Source organism: Tupaia chinensis, unplaced genomic scaffold, assembly GCF_000334495.1.
Source record: "Tupaia chinensis unplaced genomic scaffold, TupChi_1.0 Scaffold000627_1, whole genome shotgun sequence".
Lineage (NCBI taxonomy): Eukaryota > Metazoa > Chordata > Mammalia > Scandentia > Tupaiidae > Tupaia > Tupaia belangeri.
This window is the reverse complement of record NW_006160147.1, coordinates 4,489,205-4,500,657: the sequence shown is the minus strand read 5'-3', so window position 1 is coordinate 4,500,657 and position 11,453 is coordinate 4,489,205. Positions and strand designations below refer to the sequence as shown.

The 11,453-nt window shown below is 47.2% G+C and overlaps 1 protein-coding gene and 1 pseudogene across 1 annotated transcript in view; one reads left to right on the top strand and one right to left on the bottom strand.

Annotated features, from left to right (window-relative positions):
- Positions 1 to 2,215: 2,215 nt before the first annotated feature.
- Positions 2,216 to 2,989, top strand: LOC102478678 (zinc finger CCCH domain-containing protein 8 pseudogene; annotated as a pseudogene).
- A 5,632-nt stretch (positions 2,990 to 8,621) lies between these two features.
- Positions 8,622 to 11,453, bottom strand: part of RHEX (regulator of hemoglobinization and erythroid cell expansion) — a 4,569-nt gene continuing 1,737 nt past the window's right edge. Inside the window, exons 4-5 of the mRNA XM_014591850.2 lie at positions 9,430 to 9,688; positions 8,622 to 8,931 (exon numbers count right to left, since the gene is read on the bottom strand). Of these exons, the coding sequence (XP_014447336.1) occupies positions 8,731 to 8,931; positions 9,430 to 9,688 (460 nt within the window). The 3' untranslated portion in view covers positions 8,622 to 8,730. The remainder of the gene's footprint in view (positions 8,932 to 9,429; positions 9,689 to 11,453) is intronic.

The window sequence follows — 11,453 nt, the reverse complement described above, 5'->3', positions numbered from 1 at the left end:
AAAAAAAAAAAAAAAGAAGTATAAAAAAGAAAATAAAAAACATGTAGGCGCAGGAGGTGAAGGAGAGGCAGAACAGGCAACGGGTCTGTGCTGTGTATGTAAATAGGTCTCTTTTCCATCCGGAGGTCATAGGTTCAGCCCAGCTGCAGCAGGCACCTCTGTGTCAGGAACACAGAAACGTAGTTGAAATTGACAAATAAAACTCTTTAACAGCTAGGGCATTTCTGGACATCTTTGTTTTCTAGGGGCTATGATACCAGAATGTGCAAAATAAAATTAAAATGTGGTCTCCTTGAATGAAGGGATAGGGCAGGAGCATAAACAGAAAAAGCAAACAAAACTGCCCTCAGTTCGCCCTGTAGCCACAAGGTGTCAGTGTGGAGCTGAAAGTGTCTTCAGGTGGTGGTGGAGCGGGGGAGGTAGTGCGGGGCGCTCCTGCCTGAGCATCGGGATGAAGTCCCTTGTGCAACTGAATATCGCTGAGATCCATGGTCATGCCCCACCTCTTCTCTTCTAAAGCAGTAATGACTCACAGTGGCAACCTAGCAGTCTCCCAGCGGGTCAGCCTCAATGCCATATCCAACTTTCTCCCCTGTTTTAAAGAGTATCAGCCCTTTAGTTTGACCCAGTTCTTCTATATACTTGGACATGTGTTCTTCTCTCTAATTCCATGCAGCATGTGTTTGACAAGGACAAAAGGTAATAGGTTCCGTTTGCTGGGTGTAGGACCAAGTATAGGAATTCTTGCCTGAAAGGCAGTGACAGACACGGGTGAGTGTTTGAGGGAGCTAGCAGAACCTCAGAAACCCAAATGAACTGGTTACTTTGCTGTGTTCTGGACTAGAGACTGGGGGCATCAGTTGGGGTGCCTCTTGTGAGTCCTTCTCAACCCAACAATCTGCCTGATCCCAGGAACAAACAAACCCACTGACTTCAGCATAAAATACTTTCTCACCCTAGCAGGTCTGTTTGGCTAGTAAGACACACGTGGAGATCAGCAGGAGGCATGGTGGTTAGGGCACTGGATTCCCACCTGACCCCTCACTGTTTGAGCCCTGGACCTGGTGGTTCTCACTTTCCCTCTCTCTCTCTCTCTCTCTCTCTCTCTGGGAAGCAAGTGTGTGCTATAGCAAATTAAAAGACAATAATAATAATAAATACAATTAAATAAATAATTCTTTAAAAAATGTTTAACAGAGAATTTTGCTATAGAGCACATACGCTCGCTGGAGAGATAGAGAGAGACAGGGAAACAGAAAGTGAGAAATAATCCCCCAGGGGAGATGACCATGCCACAATTCTTTCTCCTCCACACTCCTCTCAGGATCTTGGGCATGCACACACATGTGCCTGACATGAGTTTTAAGCCCCCAGGTCCAGGACTCGAACTGCAGCTGACTATGTGGGAGTCCAGCAATGTAACCATTATGCCACCTGCTGATCCTGAAATCAATAATTCTTAAAATAGTAAGACACATGTGGAGCCTTCGGTGCAGCACTGGGTCCCCCTCCACGTGCTCTGGTCTCCTATAGCATCCTCTGCAATGTTCTCTTTTGCACTGCCCAAGGGGAGTTTACTTGTGGAGGCTTTGGGGCCCCTTTGAGCTCCCCAGGGAAAGGCTACGCTTGATCTTTTCCAGAAAACTGGTTCTGTCCCCTGATAAAGCCAATGAAGAGCCCATTCCAGAAAGCTGAAGGAACTAGTAGGATCTTGTCTGGGTCCATGAATGACAGCTTTCGTGGGACCTGTAGAAAGCGCTCACGGACAGTCACTCTGGTGGTTACTCTGCAGTCATTTGGCTTGAGAGAGGGAGGCCCCATGTGGGTCATTGGTTTTGAAACCCCCCTCCCACCCCAACCTGGCCCTCTGCAAAATTCTTGCTGCTGACTCTTGACTAAAGAATTGATGAGGAGGGGAACCAGCAGTTAGCGTAATGGCTATGTCGCTGGACTCCCACATAGTCGACCGTGGTTCGCGTCTCGGACCCGGTGGCTTAAATCTCACGCTGGGTGCGTGTGCGTGCGCGTGCGTGCCCAAGATCCTGAGAGGAGAATGGAGGAGAAGGGATTGCGGCGTGCCCATCCTCTCTGGGGGGTGATTTCTTGCTTTCTGTCTCTATGTCTCTCTCTGTCTGCCTGGCGAGTGCACGCGCCCTATAGTGAAAACCTCTCCAAAAAAAAAAAAGAATTGATGAGGAAATAAAATGACGTAGAAATGGAAGAAACACAAAATGAGAAAAATAAGATGGGAAATAAAACTGGAGCATGAGCAAATTCCTCCCAAATACAGGTACTTTGGAAACTCCAGTATCACCGAAGAGTTTGTGACCCAGAAAAACCAAGAAGCAAGGACTAGGAGAATGGTATCTGCAGTCAGGAATTGCAAGATACTTTTTGCCAAAGAATTTCCACAATATATCAAACGGGAGAAATGGCAAGTACTGCTCCGTCCTCACTGTTTCTTGAAGAATCTACAAAGAAAGAGGGAATAAGAGATTTCCAGCAGGCTGCTAAACAACAAGAGGTCTTAAAGCCGGTCACAAGAATGGTAAACAGAAGAAGATGAAGCCAAGGCGGCCTGGCCCTGAGAACAAAGGACCGAGTGCATTTCTAGGGAACAATGGTCCACAGGAAGGGGACGGTATACCGAGCATGTGAGAAGACGTCAGAGATCCATCAACCAACGTACCGTGGAACACAAGGGAAAACGAATTGGTAAATATTTTCTCAAAGGGAAATGTATCAGGCAAAACCAGCGAAAATGTGATCATGACGCAGATAGAGAAGAAAAAGGAAACGTGTAAGTGCTACGTCCAAGACAATTGTACCAAAGGCGAGAGTTGCATCGTGAATATTCCTGCAAATTCTACTATACAGGAACAAAATCTTGTCAGAGGAAACACCGCCAGTTTTCACATGCTTCATTGACTGCTGGAACACAACAGCTACTGGCTCAAGTTTGGATACTGAAAAGAAGTCGTGTGAATAAAACAGTCATAAAAAGCTCTGGGTAGATGAAGCGCACTCATCCTGTGCCTGTTCTAGGCTGGTAATTCGGAGTCATTTATAAACCCCCCTTTAAAGCGCCCTCTGGTGTCTTTATGGTGATGTGCAGCTTCTTTAGTGGTTGGTAGAGGGATCGCATCTAGTGCTCAAGTGAAGGGGTTGATCTTTATGGAAATGTTCCAGCCTTCAGAACAGGAGAGAAGTATGTATGAGGGGGCTTCAAACAGATAATGGGGAAGGGAATTAAAGTACAATGTTTGTTCGGTGTAAAAGAAAAAAAATTGAAGTCTATGTATAGTTTGTTTTGGTTTTTGTTTTGGTTTTTTTTGAGAGATTTTTTGCCATAGGGCACATGCGCCCACCCAAGAGACAAGAGAGAAAGATGGAAAGAGAAAGTGGGAAATCTCCAGGGGGCATGGCAATGCTGCAATCCCTTTCCTCCATTCTCCTTTTGGGACTTTGGATGCTCACACACACACACACACACACACACACACACACCCAGCATGAGTCTCAAGCCTTCGGGTCTGGGACTCAAACTACAGTCGGCCTTGTGGAAGTCCAGTGCCACAACCACCATGCCACCTGATGGCCTTATCTTTTTCACAATATGCATTTTCTATAAACTTTTTAAAGATCCCTGGTAAGGTGGAGATGATGGCTGGTGAGTAAATGTGCTAGCAAACTCCAGAATTTCTCCCGATTGATTGCATTTTCTCAATAAAATAAGAACCTCAATAAGGGTTAGGTTGAGTGAGGATGGGTGAAGAGGTAGAGGAGGTCTGAAGAGAGAACAGAGAGAATAGCTAGGAAGACGCTGGGATAACAGACTATGAAATTAAGTTAGCTCTCTTGGTGTGATTAAATATTTTCACAATGTATTTTTTTTTAAATTCAGGATCGAATGCATGCATGCACACATGTGAGGGAGAGAGAGAGAGAGGAATACATATACTCTACAGCGTCTGGTCATGCCACAGTCCCCTTTTCCAGTCCTTCAGAGCCTGGGCACTGTCATGCAAGCCTGTTGTGTTTCAGGTAGACCGTGTCAGGGATTCGAACCATGCTCACTGTGTGGGATCTAGTTTCTCCTGAGCAGTGTTGTGCTACTGACCAAAGAGCCAGCCCAGAATTTATTTTAAGGGTTGCTCATAATTGTTTTATGGCTTAAAATAATGGTTACATGTTTTTTAAAAATCAATTTCTTGTTGTTGGACATTTATGATATTTCCAGTTTCTTACTATTATAAGTAAGTGGGATAATAATAATAGTAGTAGTAGTAATAACAAAGATAAATATTTTCACAATGTATTTTTTTTTAAATTCAGGATCGAATGCATGCATGCACACATGTGAGGGGGAGAGAGAGAGAGAGGAATACATATACTCTACAGCGTCTGGTCATGCCACAGTCCCCTTTTCCAGTCCTTCAGAGCCTGGGCACTGTCATGCAAGCCTGTTGTGTTTCAGGTAGACCGTGTCAGGGATTCGAACCATGCTCACTGTGTGGGATCTAGTTTCTCCTGAGCAGTGTTGTGCTACTGACCAAAGAGCCAGCCCAGAATTTATTTTAAGGGTTGCTCATAATTGTTTTATGGCTTAAAATAATGGTTACATGTTTTTTAAAAATCAATTTCTTGTTGTTGGACATTTATGATATTTCCAGTTTCTTACTATTATAAGTAAGTGGGATAATAATAATAGTAGTAGTAGTAATAACAAAGAAACTCAAGGAATCCTCCTGCCATTCCCATGATAGGCATTTGGATGCCTACTCCTTTAGAATAAGAATTCGCTGGGGTCAACAGGTGGTGTGGTGGTTAAGGTGCACTGGGCTCCCACATGGCTGACCACAGTTCAAGTCCCAGATCTGGTGACTTGGTTTCTCACTTTCCTATTCTCTAGCTCTCTCCCCTGTCTCTCTCTGGTGAACATGTATATCCTATAGCAAATTTAAAATAAATAATAATTCTCCTCTTTTTTTTTTTTTTTTAAGAGAGAGAGAGTTTTGCTATACGATGTGGGCACTCACCAGAGAGGCAAAGAGAAAGAAAGTGAGAAATCACCCCCAGGGGGATGGCCATACTGCAATCCCTTCTCCTCCATTCTCCTCTTGGAATTGTGGGCATGCTTGCACACTCGCCTGGTGTGAGTTTCAAGCCACTGGGTCCAGGACTTGAACTGTGGTCAGCCGTGTGGGAATCCAGAGCCTTAACCATCATGCCAGCGGCTGGTCCAAATACATAATTCTTTAAGAAAAGAAAGAATTCACTAAAGATGGGTGGTTCACTGCAGCCTGTAGTTCTAGTTCATTGTTGGTGTGTAATCAACCATCTACTGGTTGCCAATAGCAAGTCGGTTTCTCTGTATCACATTACTGAGTAATTTTAAAGCAATTTCTGTTCAGTCCTCACCCAGGGAAGGACTGGCGCAATCGTTCCTTGAGGAACCAATGACATATGACTAAGACCTGGGAGAATGTGACTTCACTGAGCTGGAAATGATGCGTCTCAAAGGGTGACTGTACATACAGGGGACTGGACGGGGCGAGGCAGCTGACCTGAGCTCACAGAGTATCACAAACAAAAGCCCATTTTATTTCTAGCAACATGGCTCACAATGACTTTGCGGTTAGTTCAAACTGTCAGCTGGCCCTAGCCATCAGCTTATTGGCTCAGACTCCTTAGGAAGTGAAAAATAGGCTTCCTCTTTCCTTATCAGGACCTCAGAGGAGTCATCTGCACCACCGAAGTTCAGAACTCCGAACGTCACTTGGTGGGGTCACGCCTTCAACTCCTCTTCAGCAGCACTCTCCAAGAATGCCTTCCCCTTAGCGGTAACAAGGATGGGTGCTAATGTTAACCTGTGTGATATACTTTCTATAAAACGTCACACTTACAAGTTTTTATTTATTTATTATGAGCGAGAAGAGAGAGGAAGAGAGAGAGAGAGAGAGGTATGTCTCTCAGCAGGCTCACACCATGCCGTGATCCTCCCCTTGACTTCCAGCCTGCCGGGATCACAGTCAGACATGGCTTGCCTGTGTGTTCAGGCTGGCCCTGGGTTGGACCGAGGCCTCCCTGTGACTCCAGTATCTTGCAGCAGTGCCCTACATGCCACGCTTTTGCAGCAGTGTTCATTGTAGACTTTAACCAGATGACCTGTGCCCTCTACAGCCTCTGGTCTCCCTACTCTGGAGTGTCCCACCGACTCTGAGCCCAGGCGCAGTTCAGCTCAGGTCAGTCCTGCAGCATAAATGGAGTGGTGCCAGGTTAGGCCTGTTTCTTTCCCTCTGCCTTTTATCCCACCCACTGATTTTTCTCTTTTTTTTTTGGAGAGGTTTTTGCTATAGGGCACGTGCACTCACCAGAAAGCCAGAGAGAGACAGAGAGATAGAAAGCGAGAAATCACCTCCTGGAGAAGATAGCCACGCCACAATCCCTTCTCCTCCATTTTCCTCTCGGGATCTTGGGCACACACACACACACACGCGCCTGGTATGAGTGTAAAGCCATTAGGTCCAGGACTTAAACCGCAGTTGGCTACATGGGAATCCAGAGACATACCCATTATGCCAACTGCCAGTCCCTATTTTTTCTACCTTTTTTTCTAAGTTGTGGTCAGAAGCCTTCACTCTGCTATATCTTCTCTAATGAAGTCCAGCTGAGCCCACCAGTCTCCCTCCCCCACCACCACCACCACATCTTCTAAACACAGTAGCTCTGGTTTCATTGCTGGGTGCAGTTTCTGTTTGTCACACGTTGTCCTGTACATATTCTCTGGCTCTTCCCTGTCCCCACAACTAGGTCAGAGATACCTTGACCCCACCCTGATGATCCCAGAGGATCAAGTCTTCATTTTATTTACATTCCCTCCCGACCCCCAGAGCCTCTTGCAGGAATCTGCAGAAAATATGCATTGTCTGTGCTCCCCTAACTGATGCCTCTCGGTCTGAGAACCGCACCAGCAATGTCCCTGCAGAGTCTGTCCTTGGTGCACTGTAACTTGTCTGAAACTCTTCTGCATACTGCTGAACGTTTTCTTTTTAAAAGAGTTCAGTAAAGAGCAGAGTTCCATTTCTTGAGACAAGGCAGCGTGGCTGGTATTATTGTGGGTGTTTATTCCTCATTCCGCCTCCCTGATCAGTGGACACTCTCTATCTCCACTAAGAAAAGCTCTCTAAGGAGAGGAAGCACTGGGAGTTAAAAGGTGAAGGATCAGCAGAGCATTTCTAGCCCCAGAAACTCAGACCAGAACTCTCTTCAGATGGTCTTGAGGAAGAGGACTCTGGAAAGATTAAAGCCAGCCAGCTACCTCAACACCAGGGCTATAAGGTCGTTTCCAGCCAGCAGAGGGAACACAGTTAAGAAACAATCTTGAGACCAGCAGATAACATAATGGTTATGTCGCTTCTCTCCCACTTAAGGCAACAGCAGTTCAAGTCCCAGACCCAGTGGCTTAAAACTCACACTGGGCACGTGTGCATGCATGCCCAAAATCCCAAGAGGAGAATGATGGAGAAGGGATTGTGGCATGGCCACCCTCCCTGGGAGGGGCGTGTGATTTCATACTTTCTGTCTCTCTCTGTCTCTCTGGAGAGCACACGTGCCCTATATAAAAAAGCAGGGAGCATAGTAGTTAAGGCACTAGATTTCCAAATGGCCAACTGCAGCATGAGTCACAGACCCTATGACTTGAAAATCATACTGGGTGTGTGTGTCTGTGTGCCTACAATCCTAAAAGGAGAATAGAGAAGAGGGGATTGTGGTGTGGCCATTTCCCTAGGGGTCGATTTCTCACTTTTTCTTTCTCTGTCTCTCTTGGGTGAGCACCCATGTCCTACAGAGAAAAAAAAAAGAGTTAGAAGAAAGAAAGAAATCATCTCAGGGGCCAGCCCTATGGCCTAGTGGGTTAAGGGAACTGGATCCCGCATGGCTGACTGCCGTTTGAGCCTCAGTCTAGGTAGCTTGAAAAACATACCAGGCACATGTGTGTGCATGCCCCAAATCCTGACAGGATGGAGTGACAGGATGGAGAAATGGAGGAGAAGAGATCGCAGCATGATCACACCTTGCAAGGGAGGGCGTTTGCCCCCCTGCCTCTCTGCCCGTCTTTCTCTCGCTCTCTCTTTCTGGTAAGTAGACACACCCTCTGGCACACACACAGAGAAACCTCAAAGCTTTCTATTTGTCATCTTTCACTCATAAGAAACAGTGAATTCAAAGGCTGATTGTTGATTGGCTCTCTAAATGGACTGTTTAAAATTTTGTGAGCACAGCAGGGTTACTCAGCAAAACAGTCACCGGCCAGAGGGACAGCATGCGGGGTTAGGCAAGAGGAAAAAGGAACTGTGTTTGCAATATTATTTAAAACTTCTAAGGAAGTTGTTCACAGCCAATAATGAATGAGTTCTAAGAGAATCGTTTAATCATAAGATGGTCGAATGTAACTCTACAACAGCTAATTTAAACTTTTATAAATTGTTCTACTTTCTCTACTGATATTTTCCAATGTTTTCAAACTGTACTTGGCTGCTCTTCCTAACATCTGATCTGATTCTTTCTTGCAGGATATAGTCTTATTGTTCCTTCTGTGCCTTTAAGAAAAAGACAGAAAGAAAGAAAGAGGAAGGAAGGTAGGAGGGAGGAAAAAAAGAAAGAAATTATGCAACAAAAAAGTTCAGGACTCCATAGAGAACTGCGTCCCATTAAAACATCTGGAATTCACATGGCTACTTGAGAGTATTCCACTGGTTCGAAGACAACAGGATTCACGCACGTCCAGAGATTGAGCTTGCGGCTTTTTGGGTCGACATTGACATAATCTGTAGCCTCTGTCATGTTCTCATAGTCCAGGGAAGATACGTTTTTCAGTCCTCTGGGGGATAAAAAGGCCACTTGTGTGTAATCCACATCCTTGGTGGCCTTAGGAGAAAAGCAGAGACATGTGGATGAAGATCCCTGCTGTGTTTGCAGGAGGCAGGATCACAAGACCAAACTCACTCCAAGAGGCTGGCCCCAGCTTGGTGGGAAGGCCCTGGATTGCCAGTGACTTTGTCCCACCTGTCTGCACGAAATGGGCTTAAGGGTGAACAGGTGGGAGGTGATGGGAGGAGACGATGCAGAAACTTAGTTTGAGTGCAGTCAGGGCCTGGAGCGAAGTTTGGCCCAGTGACTGGGGTGTGGAGAGAAAGGGTGTCCCACTGCAGTCTCACGTTTAGTCTGCTCTCACCCACGTTGTTTGGCTGCTCTAGGCTGAGACAGGGCTAGGGGTGGAAGTCTGGCCACCCTCACCTAAGGGTGCTGAATGACTCAAGAGGCCCTCTTCCTTGCTCCCACGGCCACAGCGGGGTGGCCCGAGTTCTCAGGGTTTACAGCAGGGCCCCTAGACCACACCTGGAGGTCCACCTGCGTGTCCTTCACCTGGCAGGTGGGAGGCATGCTGCTAGAGTAGTCCAAGCTATCGGAGGATGTGTCGCTGTCATCTGGGGAGAAAAGAAACCATTCCTCTGGTAAAGAAAGCTGGGCGGGGTTGAAAGACAATAGAGACAACAGGAGGGAGAATGAGACAAAGGTGGGAAGAGCCAACAAGGCGAGAAGGAGTGGGAAAAGTGGTGCGGAGCCCCACAGAGAAAGAAGGAGAAGCACAACAGAGGAAGTGGTGGCAGAGGAGCTCCCAAAACTGGCAGGAGCATGTGGAGAGCCAATGCACTAGGTGGCCTGTCTGTGCCTCGTGTTTACATGCACTGGATCCCACCTGGCTGAGTGTGCGGTTCAAGTCCCAGACCCCGGGGTTTGAGAAACACGCCAGGCGCATGTGCATGTAGGTGCCCAGAATGGAAAGAGGGAGAAATGGAGGAGAAGGGATTGCTGGATGACCACTTCCCCATGGAGGGTGCTTTCTTGCTTCCCTTTTCTCTCTGTCTCTCTCCAGCAAGTCCACATGCCCGCTGGCAAATTAAAAAAAAAAAAAATCACCAGGTTTGACCGTGCCTGAGAGAAGCCTGCAGGCCTGTGCTGATCAGTATGGCCAACACCAGTGCCTTGGTGTCAGAACCACAGACACAGGTTAGAGTCCAGAGCTGTCCCTAATGCTAGGTGTGTCATCCCTTTCTGTGTCCTAGTTTTCGTGCTTTGTGAAACAAGAAGGCTGAGCAATGATCTTCAAGAAGGCCCCTGCCAGCCGGCCTTTGATTCCCGTCTGACTCTACTGGGTGGGATTTGGGGCCAGTGATCAGGGTGAAGTGTGCCTCTGCTGTTCAGCTGGAATGCCAAGCACATTTGAGCAGCACCCTCTGGTTCCCACAGGCACCAAGGCCTTATTGCAACAGAACAGATAAAATCAGAATGACAGCGCAGACTCGAACCATCAAGCGATAACAAGCCAATGGAAAAAGCGTGATGTCTGTGGGTGAGCCCTTGGGGATGCGTCTTGCCGCCGAAGCAGCCGTCTCCACCATTGAACAGTGACCTGCTGGGTCTCCCGAGTCCCGCAATATAAAACAAGAGGGAGGTGTTCATACTGGCTCCCTGGCAGGAGGGGCTATAGGTTTGAGCCACTGCCAAGACTTGTTGATTTGAACACCAGATAACCAGGCGGGCCTAAGCAGTGAAGAGGAGTCCCCCTGGGCATGTGGAGAGCTGGCTTCTGGAACCAGGCTTGGCACTGGCCAGGTCTGGTGTGTGGCAGCCTGGCTTGAGGCAGGCAGAGGCAAATGAAATCTCAGCTTCCCCATTGGCTGGCAGAGTGGGAGAAAAGATGCCATAGTGGGCTAGCCCTATAGCCTCGTGGTTAAGGGAGCTGGCTCCTACGTGACTGACTGTGGTTCAAATCTCAGGCCTGGTGGCTTGAAAAATGCACCAGATATGTATACACTCATTCCCAAATCCCAAAAAAGATGAAGAAATGGAGAAGGAGGAATTGCGGTGTGACCACACCCCACTGGGAGGGTGATTTCTCCTTCTCTCTGGCTCTCTCTGGTGAGCACATGCACCTTCTAGCAATTAAAAAAAAAGAAAGAAAAAAATGGGGTGCACGTGGCATGGTGGTTAGGTCTTGGATTCCCACATGAGTGACAGCAGTTCGGGTCCCAGACCTGGCAGCTTGCTTTCTCACTTTTCCTCTCTCTTTGCCTCTCTCTGGTCAACTTAAAAAAGAACAGTAGTAAAAAATGAAATTAAATAAAATAATTCAAAAATGAGAAAGAAAGGAAAGATGCCATAATGTCGCGGAGAGGTCCAGACAATCCCTGGCCCCACCCCAGTCATTCTCACATGACCAAACTCAGGGAAGAACTTGGACTCACATGAACCCAGCAGGGGGTGAACACCTTTCTGTGCTGCAGTGGAAGGGAAGGGCCCTCGAACTAGAGGCTTGTGCTGGCGGGGACAGACATGGGTAGCTGCGGGGGCTCCCCCACTGTCCAGAAAGAGCCACCGAGCTTCCT